At 24.4% G+C, this 18,466-nt stretch overlaps 3 protein-coding genes across 6 annotated transcripts; 1 reads left to right on the forward strand and 2 right to left on the reverse strand.

Moving 5' to 3' along the window:
- Positions 1-4,032: 4,032 nt before the first annotated feature.
- Positions 4,033-9,583, reverse strand: LOC117239605 (ras-related protein Rab-35). 2 transcript variants are annotated; one of them, XM_033505319.1, is made up of 4 exons: positions 9,465-9,583; positions 8,850-9,138; positions 6,032-6,456; positions 4,033-4,693 (listed from the first exon to the last, which is right to left on the reverse strand). In XM_033505319.1, the coding sequence occupies exons 2-4, from the start codon at positions 8,899-8,901 to the stop codon at positions 4,565-4,567; spliced, it is 606 nt and encodes a 201-aa protein (XP_033361210.1). In that variant the 5' UTR covers positions 8,902-9,138; positions 9,465-9,583; the 3' UTR covers positions 4,033-4,564. The 2 variants fall into 2 exon arrangements, with proteins under 2 accessions (XP_033361210.1, XP_033361208.1); XM_033505317.1 differs by having other exon boundaries at positions 9,378-9,540.
- Positions 9,584-13,084: 3,501 nt separating this feature from the next.
- LOC117239612 (tRNA selenocysteine 1-associated protein 1) lies at positions 13,085-15,507 on the forward strand. 3 transcript variants are annotated; one of them, XM_033505328.1, is made up of 6 exons: positions 13,085-13,193; positions 13,872-13,957; positions 14,053-14,250; positions 14,356-14,678; positions 14,761-14,960; positions 15,310-15,507. In XM_033505328.1, the coding sequence occupies exons 2-6, from the start codon at positions 13,916-13,918 to the stop codon at positions 15,432-15,434; spliced, it is 888 nt and encodes a 295-aa protein (XP_033361219.1). In that variant the 5' UTR covers positions 13,085-13,193; positions 13,872-13,915; the 3' UTR covers positions 15,435-15,507. The 3 variants fall into 3 exon arrangements, with proteins under 3 accessions (XP_033361219.1, XP_033361221.1, XP_033361220.1); XM_033505330.1 differs by lacking the exon at positions 13,085-13,193 and adding an exon at positions 13,294-13,377 and having other exon boundaries at positions 15,310-15,434; XM_033505329.1 differs by lacking the exon at positions 13,085-13,193 and adding an exon at positions 13,453-13,570 and having other exon boundaries at positions 15,310-15,434.
- A 1,974-nt stretch (positions 15,508-17,481) lies between these two features.
- Positions 17,482-18,335, reverse strand: LOC117239707 (piggyBac transposable element-derived protein 4-like). The gene is made up of 2 exons (XM_033505506.1): positions 18,248-18,335; positions 17,482-18,164 (listed from the first exon to the last, which is right to left on the reverse strand). The coding sequence occupies exons 1-2, from the start codon at positions 18,333-18,335 to the stop codon at positions 17,482-17,484; spliced, it is 771 nt and encodes a 256-aa protein (XP_033361397.1).
- Between the last annotated feature and the right edge of the window lie 131 nt (positions 18,336-18,466).

The raw sequence follows: 18,466 nt of genomic DNA on the forward strand, positions 1-18,466 counted from the left end.
TCCTGTATTGTAACGTTTTAATAATTATCAATAATCTTCATAAAAGATTAAACAGTTACAATATTATTTTCGTATAACTTATTTTAATTGGAATTACATAACGTTACGAAATAGTAAATAGTTGCATACGAAAAAGTAAAATAAAAATTCGTTATGAATATATATAAGATATATTTCTATTAATATATTGTTTAAGAAATAGAGAATAATTACAAAAATTTATATACTGTTAAATAGATGAAACATTTTACAGACAAAACAAAGCGAGACAATGTTACAATTATATTACATGAAAATTATAAGTAAATTTAGAATAATCAGTTCATAAACTTCATTATGCATAAAATATCTGCCATATTTTAATTAGCATAGCTTATTTTTAAAGTGGTAAGTTCTGTAGCATATACTCTATATTTAAAAGTAATTATTTAAGAGAAATTATTATAAATGAAACTATTATAATAGCATACGTTAGAAAAATTGAATATGTTTAGAGGTAATATTTTTTTGTAATATACAAAATAATAATACACAAACTAAAATTTTACCAGTATTTGACTCTAATATATATTGACTCTGATGTATAGCAGGTAATAGATATATATACATATATATATATGTGAATTACCTACTACATAATGTTACTACGCGTTTATATTGTGTACACGTGTATGTATATATATATACACGTTGCCTTGTGTATTATATATATATATGTATATATACATATATAAAATAATATGTAAATGCTCAACTTAATATTAATCAATGTGATAAATATTTCATACAATTAAAGTTATTTAATAATCTTTCTTTCCGTCAAAACGAAACACGTTGAGTAAGATCAATTTAAAATATGTGAGTGCTATAGATTTTAGAGTTTACTGACAAAGGATATGTATATATGTATGTATATGTATGTAAAGGATATGTATATATATATGTATGTGTTTATAATGTATGTATACATGTATATATGTACCTATGTATGTATATATATATATACTATGTAAGTATGGATGACGATACTAGTATCATAATATATGTATAAATTACACTATATATCATTTTACACGTCTATAGCAATACGTTATATGTAATTCTTATTAATTTATATGGTTACATGTAAAAATTTTTATATTATTCTTTTTATATACAAATTTTACAGATTCTCCTTTAAAAAATGTGAGGTTACGCAATTTTTTATGTGTGTATAGAGATATATAATAGATAATTTTCGTTTCAGCGATATTAGATAATATTTTACCGAATATTTCTTAAACCGTTTATAATTTATATTACTATTTTTAATTTATATTATTCTTTACCAATAAGTTTTACTACATTTGAAACATAATCTAATTGAATAAATAATTTTCTCTCTTTTTCTTTCTTAGATTTTATTCTCTTCTGCTTTTGAGATTTAATTTTTGAAAAAAAAGTTTACATATATATCTAATGATTTATAAATCAAAATAATGTGAGTAATTTTAATTACCGGAATAATACAATTATATTATATTTATAGCACTTGATCTTATAACACATGCTTAATCATTAAATGAAAATTCATTCCTAATAAGAAAAAAAGATATATCGTACAATAATCATTAGTTCCGTTACTGACATCCTTATTATCCACCCTTTTGTATTTAAGGGGTTTGAAGGAGTCCTGTATTCTTTACAAAATGTCTTTATTAGTTATATTATTGTTTTTAAAGAATAATCATTAGAAAACAACCTTTCCATATGTAATAACTAAATTTGAATTGAAACTACAATACAAAACAACTAAATCAACTAAATTAAAAACAAAATTTAAATCTCGTATGACTACAAAAGTTAGCTTTATATTTCTTAAACTTTAATTGTTTTTAATTTTATATTTTCCTATATCCTACTCATTATAAATAATATACACTGACTGTTGATAATTCCATGTTTATTACATATCCTTATTTATTATGCAAATACTATTATTTGTACATATATATAAATTTATTAATCAAAATTATTCATTATGTATCAATATTTAATGATTCTATGTATTTTTTAATTTCTAGTGTTAACTTTTAGTTCAACAAAATTTTGAAATCAATATAAAACATATAATGGCTATGAAATATTATAATTATTATAATATTATTTAGTATTAGTTTCACATAAATTACATAGATATAAGAAATTAATTTAAATATACACGAGATAAATTTATCTTTCACAAAGATGATTAATAATTTATTTTAGCATTTAGTAATGTACTAAAGTTTATATTGCTACACATCACAAATCTTGAATTATATAAAAAATAATGTTATTTAGGAAAAGTAATGTTATACATATTTGTTACTTTTAATGCAGGGTTTTTAATTAACAACTTAGCTTCACAAACCATATATCTTTCTTGATTGTAAAAATTGGGAGTAAAATTAGGAAAATTTTTTAAATAAAAACCATTCAATTTAATAAGAAAATCAGTAAAAAAAACTAATTTAATCTGTATTCCCTATTTGAAATCTTATTCTTATCCGTATCTAGAACTCCAAAAATACCTTTGATCTAGTTTTCAAAAATTGTATTGTAATGCCTAAGGAAACTTTATTGCCTAAGGGATTAAACCAAAAAGGAAATTATTCTAACATCTTCAAATATCAATGCTTAATGTTACTTTTGTAAATAAATTGATTTAGTCATGACAAATATATTTAAACTTGTTCATATTTCTTGTTAATTTTTACACCTTAATAGTAACTGCTTAATAACAATAATTTTTGCGAACAGATTTTTATTTTTTTAGAAACATTTTTGCAATATTATATTTATGTCTATAATTGCTGAAAACAAAGAAGTATATAAAAATGCATGATATCCAATACTTTAATTTATAATTGTCATAGAATTTAAATGTGAATAAAAATGGGAGAGGTAATAAATAATCTAAAAAAAATATGAAGTATATTCACACACAACACACATATGCACGTAGATTCTATTTATTTATATTTTAAAGTATATAATAATTCATATTACAATGTTATAACTGTATAACAGTAAACAATATTGAATATGCTTGATTGGAATATTTGTAATATGCCACTAAAACTGGCAAGTAGAATATTTACATATTATAGGATGCCGCTTCATTCCCTCATTTGAAAGATATGTTATTTTGACCAAAAATTTGTAATATCAATTACAATAATTTACGGAGCTGTTTTTAACGGTATTACAGCGGCAGCTAGATAAGTATCCTAACTATTATCACAGATGATAAAATATGTTTATTGTGTTATTATAGCACATATAATATGTCAATCATATTTATTATCAAACTTGGCAAATTATTACGTGTTCAGAAGCTTGTCTTTTCAATAATTACAAAATGTTAATTTTAATTGTTTATATGTAATACATACTTAAAAAATTTGCTAATAATTTTTACTTTAATTATTATGATAATGGGAACACTTATAATAATTTCAACAATGAAACTGATTGCAAACAAAATAAAAATTTCAGTTCATATTATTTAAAAAATTAATTATTTGAATCAAGTTCATAAAAATAAAAATTTCACAAATGCTAATAGTATTGTATTAACATATTGCAAGATATACTTTACAGAATTCAAGTCTACAACATATATTCATATTGAAAAATAAATAGTTTTAATTTTTTTCAATTTGTTAATTCAGTTTTTAAATAATGAATAGTCTGTGTTTATATTTTAATTGAATTTATAATATTTAAATTGACACAGTGTAACCTTTCCTTCATCAATTAAACAGCTTGCCTCTGTTATACCGTAAATATATTACTGTTTATTTCAATTTGATTTGTAAAGTCCATTCTAAAGCGTCATCAAACTACAGGAACTTTGTACAATGAATATGCACAAAATTGCCTGAACCTGCTGATGAAGATGGATCGTTTTCTCTTTATTAAATAGCATGCCTTATCTATGTTGAATTCACATTATGGTAACTTATTAAGAAAAATTTATCCATAATCATTCAAATCTCACATACATTATTTTACGTTTTTTCATTTTATTCAATAAATTTAGATTGAGCTTTGTACAATATATTCCTTTATCTTCTATTTTATACCACTTTTCTTTATAAATAATATTTTGCAGTAAAAAGAATGGATAAGAAGCAGCTATGTATATAATTTAATTCATTTTTCTTTTTTGTGCTAATTTTTTGTAAATTGTAAATTGTACAATATAAATAGGCCTTTATGTTCCTAATGCCACATTCAAAATATGCAGCTTGTTGAAAAGTGTGTTACTTACAAAGTTACTTTTACTAAATAAACACTACACACTCATAACATTTGCATCCTATGTATATTGAACATTACTAGCATCAAAGTATATTTCTATGAGAATACAATCTTCGATGTTGTAATTTAGATACAAAACTTAATAGTTTTAAAAAACGTTGGTATTACATTACATGATCATTTTGTTGCTATAGCATGCTCTCTGTTTTAGTTTTGTTTCATTTTTATTACTCTATTAAATGGTATTAAGAACAGATTGCATGCTTATACAATTCTGTTAACAACACTTTTTTTTATGCTGTTTTGTGCTTTTTCTTAAATTGACTGTTTCACTGGTTTGTATAGCTTGTCGTTCCTTCCTTTCCTTTTTGGTTCTTAATACTTGCCGTGTTATAGCCATAAACATCTAAATGCAACAAATTAATATAAATTAAAGTTATGTCACTGTCAAATTTAACATATTTATTTATTTATTTATTTAGTACTAAAGAAGTCCTACATTACCTTTATAAAAAAAAAATCTCTTTAATAGCAAACACAAATCAGAAATGCAGAAAAAAATTTGTTTCTTTGAAGTTTAGTTTTTAAAAATATTAGTTCTATAATACTCCATAAAATAAAGAAATGATATAATCTTTCTTACAGAAATAAAATTTAATAGAAATATAATCATTTTCACAGAAAGGAAAAGATGGCTGTATAAAACTAATATAACAGATTAAAAATAAATAAGCAGCAATTTGATTCGTATTAATCTAAAATATTAAGTGTATATTTTTTAAAATTACTCCTTCATTGTGATATTTGATATAATTTTCTAAAAAAATAATTTTATTAAATAATTGATTGGTTTGAAATTTGGTACATATATGGAGTAAATTTCCTTGATATATAATTTTTAAATATCGATATTCAATGAAGTATATATACTTGTGTACATAAGGACAGAAAATAATAATTTCTAACAATATATATAAAACAAACCAATGTTTCGACATCAAACACAACTTCACAAAATTTTACATAAATAATTAAATAAAAGTTAAATAATAGGAAAGTGCCTAATTATTTGTACACTTTCTATAATTCAAGAAAAAAGACCATGATGTATACAACATTTCTTATTTAAAATAATATTATGCATTTTAATAATATTATAATGACAAACTTTGTTGGTCTTATTGAATATTTCGTATTATAACAAAAAATATAAAATATGCAGAATATGAAACTGATAGATACTACGTCTTCATATATCTACATAAATGAAGACAATGTAGTAAAATATGTGTAGCATAACAAGTACAACTGTTAGCGTAACAGTAACAAACACTATTTAAATCTGATAAATCTAATAGTAAAAAAATATAATGAAAAATATAAATTACTAAGAGATAAGAAAATCATCGTATGAAAATCAAAAAGAAAAATTATTTTATAAAATTTGCTAAAAAAATAGACAAAAAGTCTATGAGTTTCTGAATAATATATGCAATTGCCATATTGTTAAAATATGTTCATATTCTTATTTAAAAATACAATCATTAATTTCAAAAGGTAGTTTATCATATAGTGGCATTTAAAAAACTATAAACAACATTGAAATAATCAATCACTAATAATAAATATAAAATATATATATAAATACATTTAATTATATCAAATACTATATCTTACAAATTATTATTTATGAAAATATGTTGTAACATGAATCATAGATATATGTATACTGTATCATACTTACTTCTTGCACATTTATATTGTCTTTAGCAGAAGTTTCAAATAACTGAATTCCCATTTGATTAGCAAATCTTTGTGCATCTTCTGTTAATACCACCTTTTCATTAGGTGCATCATTTTTATTTCCTACAAGTACCCTGTTGACCACATCACAATTTTGTTCGATTTCATGTAACCATCTTTTAACATTAGCAAAAGAATCACCACTGGTCACATCATACACAACTATAACACCATGTGTTCCCCTGTAGTAAGTTGAAGTTATTGTCCGAAAACGTTCTTGTCCAGCTGTATCCCAAATTTGGAGCTTTACTCTCTCACCATCTATATCCACAGTTTGAATTTTAAAATCCACTCCTATTGTCGTTATGTAACTGCCATTAAAAGTATTGTCAGCAAATCGTAATAGCAGAGAACTTTTACCTACTCCTTAAACAAAAAATGAAAAAGAAATGTTGAATATAATTTAACAAATGCAGCTCATATAAATACAAATATGTTTATGTAATATAATAAATATAGATTATTATAATCTGATAGATGATAAATAAAACATAACTATTATTAACAAAAATAAGTTTTATATAATAGAGAAAGCCCTAGCTAAGGTGATACAAATTAGTTTCTCAAAGCTTACTAAATGTAGTGACTTTCTTTGCCTTATTATTATATATTACAATCTTTAATATTATTAATGGAGTATCTTTAATCAATCCATCAGGAAGTACTTCATTTTTCAAATAGTTTCCTTCAACATTACCTAAAACATTTATTTTTATTTTGTGTAATTATAAAGATGTGGTAAAAAATAAACACACAATTTAGTAATAGACAGATACGATATCTATAGTATAAATGTAAATGATATTCATTCTTTAAAAACATATTAGAAATAATATATATAACCAACAATAATTCCAATGACAAAAAACAACAAAAAAAAATATATTTATAAACCATAGTTAGAAAAATTAATAATTTTCCTAATGTAACATAACAAAATTAGTTAAACTTTAAATAAATAGCATTTTAAATAACTGAAAAAGTAATGTCTAAACAAGCAAATAATAAAAAACATATACATTATATGTTATATTACATTTAGTAATATTGGAAAAAATAAATTGTAACATTTATCTAAGGACATTTTATATAAATCATTTGTTTAATCAATTTATAATAATCTTAATATAATCTTAGTATGTAATATAGTATAATCTTAGCTTACATTTAATTATGTTTAATTACGTCTGTAATATCAAATAATTTGTATTTAATATTATGCCCGATGAAAGAATATTATGGGTGATTCTTTAAACATTGTAACAAAATACTTCATTTGAATTCTGTATTTACTATTTTTTAAAGAATCGACATTTACAGAATGACACTCCTTAAATTATAAAACTTTATGAAACTCTAAGATAAGGATTGATATTATAATATTTTGAAAAAGTAAAAAAATATTTAAAATAAGAAAAAATTCAATTAATATATTAATTCAAACATTAATTACTAATACCAGTTCAAATAATAATATATAAAATTTTAAGTAAGACATAATATATTATTGCTTTACTGAAATGAAATATTATATGATGTTAGTTAATGATAGGCACATTTTCATTTATTGAAATTATGATGCTAAACATGTTTTCAAATAAAATATGTATATGTATATTCAGATTTGTTAGATTCATCTCAAATTAGAAAAAGAAAGTTGATGACTAAACTAATAATTATATCATTGTTTCTTCTTGTTAGTTAAAATCAAATATGTATTACAATAAGAGAACATATAATATATACATTTATTTTACTTTGCATATACGTATATTATTGATATTATAGTCTTCAAGATAATTCTTCAAACGGAGGAACCATCAGTACGATAAACTAATAATAAAATCATAACATTGAACATAATCTGCTATCACTAATCAAAATTAAGTTAACAAACTTAATAAAATGAAAAAATATAAATATAAATTATGTAAATGTAACAAAAAATAGTTCTTTTCATTAAATAATGAAATAATTGGAAGATTTACATTAATTTTGTAAATTCATTAAAACTGTATACTTTCAAATACTTAGTAATAAGCTATATCATAATATCTTAAACAAAATATTAGCTTAGTTCTTATAATAATATTCTTAAAAATTTTTAATTTAATAAAATAAATAGGAAAAATATATAGGAAAAATATTTCTATTGTCTTCATTAAAAAGGAATTTTAATGACTCATTTATATTAAGTACACAATAACACTTCATTCTATTTTATTATCTATATCTTATTATATTATTATAACATCAAAGTTTTACAAAACTGCATTCAATATTGAATATTAAAGCATTTTTTGAGATTGTCAAAAAATTTTTGAATATAATAATATATCCAAAAGTTTCAAAGACTGTTACACGGTAAAGATTACGAACTTGTTCATCATAATTACTTGTAACATAATATAAATACATATAAATTACTAATTTACTTAATAATATTAATTATACAATTCTAAGAAATCTTATGTATATTTTTAATTGTACATTAAAAAGAAAATCACTTGTAAATAGCAAATTTTAATGAAGTTTTAGAAAAGTAAAAATTTCCTGAATGAAAATTTCTTCTTTTGTTATTATCATATGAAATATAATTTTCTGCTAATTTTGATTATGATAAATGTATGTTGTCTATTTTTTATTAAAAATATAAATAGCATTATATTCTTCTGTATAATTTTTAACTTATCATAGCGTACAATTATATTTGTTTATTATTGAATATATTTAACAGCAATGAAAATTTGTGCACTTACCACTATCTCCTATTATTAGAAGCTTAAATAAATGATCATATTCCCGGGCCATTTTGACATGTATGACGTTCAGGTCTATCAAACGTTTCCTCGTAAAAACAGTTCGAAATATAGACGATACATTCACCGTATCGTAAATAGTTTGAATTATCTATGAAAAAATGCGGAAAATGAAATTGCTAACTTGATATAAATTGAAACAACGTTTGCGGCTTAGTCCAAGTAAAAGACTCCGGTATCAAATAAGCGCCATGTTTATTTGCCGTGATATCACAATTCATTATCACCACTGAGGAAAAATTATATTCGTTAACAATGATAACTATTTCACATTAATTTAAAATAATAATTAGTACATTTTATTTATTTCAAAAGCCATATTTTTATGAAAGAAAAGAAATATAAATGTATTTAGTAATAATTATCATTAAAGTTAATGAAGAAGAAAGTTTTCAGAAATATGTATGTAGGCACATATTTTTTTAACAAAAAAGTAAATGATCTCAAAATATTAAATAAATTACAAACCACAATTTTGCTTTACTATTCAATTAAAAGACAAGTATTTCATTTGTAAAGATATAGCAAATGTCGGAACACTATATGTGTACATACATGAACATGATTTATCTATATCATTCGTAACTACATGTCTATGGCACTATTTTATCCTTTACTATTATAAATTCTCATTATACTACGACTATATATGTATACGTATATGTATGTATATGTATGTGTGTATATATATATATGCATGTATGATATTAAAGAAAACCTGGTATGGATAATTTAAAATATAAGAATTTACTAGATATTCGTAATGATTCTCTTGCTCTATCTCTCCTTCTCCTTTTCCATCTTATTCTTACTTATTATTTCTTTTATTCTTTATTATTTTTTTCTTAACCTTACGAAGTAATATTGCAAAGATGTCGGTGACTTCAGAAAATTGTAATATTTTTTACAAATGTGTAAATAAACACTAAACTGTTCATTTTGCTAATTTATATGATAGCTTATAGAAAAATAGAAAAAATGTTTGTTATGTAGTCTTTATAACTCTAATCTCTCCAGCGACTTTTTAATATCTTTAATGTAACGTAATAAATCTTTATTACAATGTCCTAAATATTTAGTATAAATAGGAGAATATTCTGTACAAAATTTGTTAATAATTTATATATGCATATGCAGAAGTAAAATGTAGTTTTCTTAAGGACTCATCTAATTGGAGGTTATCCCAAAGTATTACTTATTATTGTATTATTCTTATTCTTACTTAAGATGTACAAATTCTAACTCTTTTGTACACAACTATTACAATTTTTCTGGAAAAGGAAATATAGAAAAGAACAAATAACTTATATATCAAGTATCTGGGAACATTATAATTATCCTATGAAGCTTATATTTATTAAGAAAGCTATGTAATTTTTATAAACATAAGAAAACAAGACATCATATATAATCTTTAGCGGTAATTATTGTTTAAGACTACTATTCATGCTGTATATTAATTCTTTATTAAATGTATATTTACAATAAATGCCTTGCAACTTCTATATGCATTCCTGGATTGGTTTCAAATTCTACTGTAATACTTGCAATCGTCATGTTTCATTACAATATCAACAAAATTTTTAAGAGATTTGTATAGCACATATAATATATTCATAAAAAATTCTATGTTTGTGTATTTATATCACAGTTTCAAGATGGATTTAGTAGAAATTGCTTTTGTAACATAAATATTGAATGTATTTATTGTTTAAGGAAAGATTATTAAGAACAGGAAGTTTTATATATATATTATAATTTAGTAACTTATCTTATTAAACTTTTTGTATATTTGTATTTCTGTATACATAAGTATAGGTTCTGATAAATTATTATTATTCTTAATGAAACTATTAATAATGTATCAAAACTTTAAACTTTTGTATCATTAAAGAAAAAGTTGACTGTGATGATAATATTTACATAAAAAAAATCGCTTTGCTATAAAATTAATAGTGATATAAACAATTAAGTGATTAGTTGGGACTCATAAAATTATTTACACAATCAAGAATGTAATAAAAATTTTTTTATACAACAGAAATGGTATTCTTACCAAATACTAACATTATGACAGTAATAAGTTGTATCAAATTTGAAAACATAAAACAAATTATAACAACATGTTTTTCTATAATTGTAAATTCTACAATCTATCCGGGAGACATCCCATATTATTTAAGATAAACTATAGTCCTGAAACATAGAAGATGGGAAAGAATTAGACAAAATTAAAAATTATTTATGATCTAGTGTAGATGTCTACTATAAAACTGGTAGCATTTTGAATATATGTATAAAAATCACATCTTTTTAAAATAAAAAATTATAAAATTTTATATACATTAATCGATGGAACCTTATATTCTCTATTAGAAAAGTATTAGTATAAAAGTAGAAAATTAACTAGTTTAAAAGATATTTTAACTTTAATCTTGTAAAACTTACCATATGAAGGACAAGGGAAGACAGTATTTTATGTTTATGTTTCTTTTATCTTTCATACTCAATTTAAATTAAAATTAAAATATCTTTTAAACTAAACATTTTTGGACACAAGTTTTCTAATACCTTTGTATTATATAGAAAATTAAAAGACACATCAATTAATATACTTATACAAAAAGTTATGTCTATTTAAAAGAATAGAAATGATCTTAAAATCTTTAAAATGGCATCACTTTCAGGATGAATATATATACCAGGTCATATATTGTTCAAACTATCTAATTTTGTCCAATGAAAATTTTTTCTTGCTTTTACAGTTTCAGAAATGTAGTTTATCCTAGTTACACAGGATACTCTATATACATATTTCTAAATATTGGAATATTAGTATTTGTAAATATATTTAAGCTTATGATTTGAATATTAGTCTGTCAAGTTTAGTGAGTATTTAAATAAGATTTGATAGTACAAAATTTGTTCTTATATCAGTTAAGTCATCTTTTCTTTTCTATAAAACTCTCAATAAAGATTCTTCATATGATTTTTATTTTGTTTTAAATATTTTCATAAAAAAAAATATTTACTGGATTTACATTTGTCATGCACTGTTCTCTTAGCTCTCTATTTCTCTCTATTTCTCTATTATGGATGACCAAAGCAGTAATCAAAATAAATGTTCTTACTTATCTGTAATATGCTTAAATTTGATCTATGTCTGTGTGTAAACTCTAAGTCTTCTGTGGCAGAAAAGTTGTAGATCTTATGTATAGTTCTTACATGAAGTTCTTGATACACCTATTTGTTTGAAAAGTGATATATGCTAAAATTTGTTAATTTAAATTTGATAAATAAGTTAAGTTTAAAACTACATTGATATTATAGGACAATAATTTGAACATTTGTTCTAAACTGTTACATTTGAATACATGCAAAATCATCATAAAGACTAAAAAATATTCAAATAAAAATAATTTTGTTTGCAATATACACTTATTTTTACAATTAAGTTACAAATTGATATTGGAAAGTATAAATTTACATTATAGAGAAATAGAAACTATTAGCCAAACTTTCGATTTTACAACAAAACATCCACATATACATTTTTTCTCTCTCAATAGCATTTATCCATTCTAGATAACTATGTCATTAATATCAAACATGATACCATATATGTTAATGTAATGAAATTCATATGGTTTAAGTCACAGTATGAACTATTTAGAAATAAAAAAATGGATATATTTTCAAGCCAAGCAAAGTTATTAGTGATACAATACATCTATTTTGGAATAATTTCTTTATGAAATTTAAATGAGTCATTCAGGGAAATAATATGAAAAAGCTAGGTATATAGACATATAAATAAATTCTCATGGTTTCTTACAAAAATATATTTATTAATAAAAATGTTCCAATAGTTTTAATCAAAATCCCATTGAAATCCATTATTTTTTGCTATTTCATAGGCAATATATGGATTACATTATGAAAAATGTTTTATTTTTTTGAGGCAAAAAAGTTATTAACCCAATTTCTTGACTGTGAAAACTTCAATACTTTGATAAATAATTTTTCTTAGTTAATCATCATATCATTAGAGTAATTATAAATAATTTTTTGTATATAAATATGAAATCTCAATTTTGACATTCATTATTATTACAATTGTTAACAAATTGCAATTATTATACAAAAATCAATTACTACAGAGCTTTCTCGCAATTATTATGTCTTAACATGTCTTAACATTTCAAGTACTGTACCTAAAGTAGCTTTTATATGTTGAAACAAGATGAGATGCAAGGATTAATTCCATAAAAATTATTATTATAAGTAAGTATACCACCATATTTTTAGAAATCTTAATTTTTTCAAAATAGTTTCCTAAAAGTTGACATTTAAAATTATAGTCGTGATTGGTTTGAGGTTAGACGCTAACTAGCAATGTTCATTACTTTACTCTTTATGTTCCTTATTTACTATCTTACTTATATACCATCTGGTGAATACTACATAAGTAGTATTCAAATGATAAATAATGTTTGTTAATTATTTTATATAGAAACAGTGAAATTGAATAACCATTACAAGTATACTTACTTGACGATAAAGAGAGGAAAATTTATTTTAAATAATTACAGTTTACATAATCATTATTATATTAATTAATACAAAGTAATAGTTACTAAAGTAGAAATCTAATGAAAACAGTAAGTTCATAACATAACATCTTTTTACTTAAATTTATATTAGTTTAAATGAATCCAAATTTAGACAGGAGTTAATTTATCTAGATTCTAACCTCTTCTTATAGTAAACAACTTTAATAAAACATTACGTCTTATACATATGCATTATATTATGTTCATAATAATTGATAGTACACTAACGAGATTATAGCACAAAATTAAATACATAAATATAATATTAATCCTATTTGTATAAAAATAGATAAACTGGATAGCTATCATTTAAGTGATGAAAATTATGAATTGTTTTGTTTCATTGCAGAATTTTACGAGATTTTTCTGTTTTAAACAATTATAAACAAGAAAATGTCTGGACCTATGGTATTATGTCAATTATGGATGGGTGGCGTAAGTAAAGACTACTTATTATTTTATACAAAAATATATTTTTTATATTTTGTATCTATGTTTTACAATGAAGTTGAAAGTATATTTTGTTTTAGTTAGAACCATATATGACAGAAAGTTTTATAATGAATGCTTTTCATAAAATGGGAGAACAACCACAAACAGTTAAAGTAATGAGAAACCGTTACACTGGTGAACCTGCAGGTTATTGCTTTGTACATTTTCCAACTGACGAAATGGCACTTGATGCAATGCATAAATTAAATGGCAAAGTGATACCTGGTTCAAATCCAGTAAGGATTTAAAAATTTTTAATGCAATCTTTTTGATAAATTATTATATCTTTATTTATATTAATATATGCATCAGTTTGAACTTTTATGCCTTCTATATTTTAGGCTGTAAGATTCCGATTAAATCATGCTAGTACCACAGGAAAACCAACAACAGAAAGAGAATTTAGTATTTGGGTTGGAGATTTATCAACAGATGTAGATGATTATTCTTTATATAGAGCATTTGCTGCTAAATATAATTCAATTAGAACAGCAAAAGTAATTTTAGACAGTTCTGGATTTAGTAAAGGATATGGTTTTGTCAGATTTGCTAATGAAGAAGAGCAGAAGAATAGTTTAGTTACTATGAATGGATATAGAGGATTAGGAACAAAATCATTAAAAATTTGCAATGCTGTTCCAAGGCCTTGGAATAAATTATCAGGGTGTGCAAATAATACTTTAATTTTTTATCTATAAAATATAAATTATAATATAGTATCAATAAATAAATTTCCTATTCTTCAGGTCAACACCTCCACAATCATCATCAGAATATACACCATCAAATTTAAATTCAGATGCTTACAATTACTATGACACATCATCTTACTGGAACAGTTACAGTGCATGGCAACAAGGTTATTATGAAAGTGAACCTACATCAGATGGATATAATAGCTATATATCTGATCAAAAACCTGAAGAAGATGAATTAGAATTAATTGGTATGAAACACATCTTTTATAGATATAGCAATATCATTTCATTGATAAATACTTAACATAGCATTAACCTTATTCTGATTAATATCATTGACGATATGCTTTATTTAGTGAATAATATTTAATGTATAATCTAAAAAAGTTTACTTAGTTTTATGCTTTTGTCCTCTAAACAAAAAAACTTAGTTTAATTTTCAACAAAAAATAATTTATATTATTATAAGTATATTTTTTAATTTTTTAAACTCACGAAACATAAAATATACTTGGAAATTTTTACTATAATATTTTCTATTACTATATATAATATTTTACTATAATATAGTAAACATAATTTTTCTTTTATTTATAGAACATTCTGTTCCCATAGACATTGATAAACTTAATAGAGAAATAATAGAACAAGATTATAACTTGTGGGATGCATTAGAAAGTTCAAAATGGATACCATGTGATACCTTAGAATTATGTTATTAAAACTTTTTTGCTATACTTGTACAACATACACACTATGTATTTTTATTGATGATATAAATAAATGTATAACTTACAATATAAGCTTGTAAAACGAAATTTATTTCTATTTTATTATAAACGCGATCGATTGTTATTAATATATGAGCGCTATACTATGCTGTTCTAATGTAATTTGTAACCTCATATCATAGAATTCAATATTTTAAAATTCAAAACGAAAATTATTTGTCTAACAGAAAATTTCAGTACTTTTATAATACTTAAATATATTTTTCACTAAGTTCATATCATTTGAGATATTAGAATTCTAAAATGATCTATGATCTAAATGATCTGAATTTAGATGTAGAAATGTTAAAACATCTTTTTCGTAAAATTATTTTCTCAAAAGATATTTCACTGTATTAAAATAAAATAAATGCTCTGTATATGTCAAAAGAGAGATGTTGTCTACATTTAATGTTCGCTATTTCGGATCCTTGTGGCGAACACTATCCAGAGAGGTGTATTCCAGAAATTGCTCGGATTTATCTCTTTTTCAATACATTCGTCCAGGGGAGTTTATGCATTTAGGCGTGCGTTCTTTTCTCCAATTTGGGGTTATGTTTAGCCATATCACAGACCGTGTAAAGAATACAAAGGTACCAATGAGACAAGTTTGGGGAATACAAGTAAGAAAGTTTAAGGATGATTTCAAAAGAAGATTGCTTATGTTTGATCGCTTAATAAATCGCTGAAGTAGTGCTTACATTTAGATTACTGCACACCCGAGTATATAATATTAGAAGAAACTAAGTGTGAGAGAGAGAAAATTGAAACAAGGGAATGAGCTCTGAGATATGAAGAGGTTATTAGAAAGGGTGTAGGTAGAGTGTTCGTTAAACAATGCCTGAAAGAAAAAGAAAGAGCAATAGGAGAAACAAAGAATAGCAGAAAAAGGGAAAAAATACTTCTGGAGAAACGACTACAGCTATCTAAAGTGTGGAAAGTCTGAGGCAGCGGGAAGTTTATTTAACCCCTTCCCGTGCCATTTAGTTCGACGAAACTCGGGCCCAAGTGGTAGACATCGACGCGCGCTAAACAGACCAGACTGATGCTCGTAAACAGTCGCAATACGAACCGAAATGTAGATGCCCGCGATACCAGTGGTATAGTCAATTTTACGCGATAATGCTGTTGAGGAAGTAAACTCTTATGCTTTTGCTTTTATAGATATTATAAATTTATCATATTTTGTCATAAAATTATTTAAAATTATATAAAATTTAATCATAAAACTGAATGAATATCTAAAAAGGAAATACGTAAAACTCTACAAATCCTCCATGGTACGATACCTTTTAAAACATTCTGGCAAATGTAAAGCCACTTTATATTTCGCGCATTCCCACTTCGTTGCGCTTCGAATTTTATGTTTATAGCAGACTTTGCACATCCTTATTGGATGCTTATTCCGAGGTGTCGGATCTATATTTTTGGGGAAATGAGCCCAATATTGAGCTTGGAGTCGAAGAGGTGTTTCAACTGATGATTTCCCACGCATTTTGTAATTCAATAATTTAACAATTTGTAAAATTTCCTCCGCTATATTTACACGGTAATCAACACAAGTCTCCCGTTTTCGACTCTAAATTATTTTCTGCATAATATAGGTATTGAACAAAGCCATATCTGATATGTAAAAGAAAAGCTTCCGGTATCCTTTCATGACTTTTCTCATTATTGGGAAACAGGCTAATCTTGATGATCAACTGGACCCTTGTTATATTCCACGATACATTTCGGTTTCATTACTTTCTGTAATTGTTTGGTTGATTGCTCGACCATCTCTATAGTTCTGTGTTTTGTGGAGAGCATATAAACGTCGCGCTTGTCCTTCCATCGCAGAGCTATCAAATTATTACAAGATCTCCACACAAATTTTCCTTTCTTCAAAATATGCTTTTCTAAGTCTTGTGGCATATTTTTTCTGTTCTTGCGTACGGTCCCGATAACGTTTGTCTTTTGCTGATGTAATTTTAGAAACAGGTTGGGTGAAGAGTACCGGTTATCCAAGAATAAAGTATATCCTTTGTTTATTAGACTTTGACAACTCTATCACAACGTTCTCCGACGCACTATCGTCGGTATATATTTTACAACCATGACAGAAACCGGTAGTTGCCTCGCACAACTTGTAAATTTTTATTCCAAACCGAGCTCTTTTTGACGGATTGAACTGTTTGTACGCTAAACGCCCTTTATATTTCATCAAGGATTCATCTATGCTAACATATTCATTGGGTGTGTAAATTTCTTTAAATTTTTGATTACAAAAATTAATTACAGGTCTTATCTTGCGAAGTCGGTCTTTACTATCATCAGTTTCATTATCGGAAAAATGTAAAAATCTCATAAAAGGCATCGTTTGCCTAAATATTGGCGTTTCTAATACAGCTCTTTTAGTCCAATAAAGTTGAATATTTGATTTTTTTACTTGATCCATCAAAATACATAGTGCATAATAGGCCTTGATTTCGTCTAAAGTGACAGGATACCAAGTGTCATCCACATACCGCTTTTTAAGCTCGTCGTGTATTGTCTGATCTGCGAAGCGATTTGTTTCTGTAACCAGGATTTCCCAAAACTTGTTATCAAATGTAATAAAGAACAGGTTTAATATTCTTGGATTGTCGTTTACATTATTTAAAAAAGACGCTTTTATTCCATGATGATCAGAATACTTCCGAACTATTGGTGTGTTTTTTACTTTTTGCCAAATCCATGATTGTCGTGTCGTACTTTCCTCTTCGCTACTCTCATTATAATCATACACCTTACACGCTTTGCGACTGGTATAATCACGTCACTATCAGAGGATTCGTTGTCACTGTCTTCATTTAACACTTTTGTATCTTCCATTTTGAAGGGGTTTCTTAAATTTTAATAATTGAACTGCTTCGTAACAGTAACGATAAGAATTGTGACTAACTGTTATGAGGTACTGACAGGAACTAACATTCAGTCACGATCGTAACGGGCAAAAAACAGTC

Source organism: Bombus vosnesenskii, unplaced genomic scaffold (genome assembly GCF_011952255.1).
Source record: "Bombus vosnesenskii isolate JDL3184/JDL3185 unplaced genomic scaffold, Bvos_JDL3184-5_v1.1 scf7180000014105, whole genome shotgun sequence".
In the NCBI taxonomy this organism is placed as follows: Eukaryota; Metazoa; Arthropoda; class Insecta; order Hymenoptera; family Apidae; genus Bombus; species Bombus vosnesenskii.

What these genes read in the sequence shown, in the direction of transcription:
- LOC117239605 (XM_033505319.1), bottom strand. Translation starts at nt 8,901, where the DNA reads ATGGCCCGGGAATATGATCATTTATTTAAGCTTCTAATAATAGGAGAT. An exon ending in TCTAATAATAGGAGATAGTG is followed by an intron (nt 6,457 to 8,849) that starts GTAAGTGCACAA and finishes TTTTTGTTTAAG; the next exon opens with GAGTAGGTAAAAGTTCTCTG. An exon ending in ACAATATAAATGTGCAAGAA is followed by an intron (nt 4,694 to 6,031) that starts GTAAGTATGATA and finishes TGTTGCATTTAG; the next exon opens with ATGTTTATGGCTATAACACG.
- LOC117239707 (XM_033505506.1), bottom strand. Translation starts at nt 18,335, where the DNA reads ATGGAAGATACAAAAGTGTTAAATGAAGACAGTGACAACGAATCCTCT. An exon ending in AGTCGCAAAGCGTGTAAGGT is followed by an intron (nt 18,165 to 18,247) that starts GTATGATTATAA and finishes ACACACCAATAG; the next exon opens with TTCGGAAGTATTCTGATCAT.
- LOC117239612 (XM_033505328.1), top strand. Translation starts at nt 13,916, where the DNA reads ATGTCTGGACCTATGGTATTATGTCAATTATGGATGGGTGGC. An exon ending in GTCAATTATGGATGGGTGGC is followed by an intron (nt 13,958 to 14,052) that starts GTAAGTAAAGAC and finishes ATTTTGTTTTAG; the next exon opens with TTAGAACCATATATGACAGA. An exon ending in TGATACCTGGTTCAAATCCA is followed by an intron (nt 14,251 to 14,355) that starts GTAAGGATTTAA and finishes TCTATATTTTAG; the next exon opens with GCTGTAAGATTCCGATTAAA.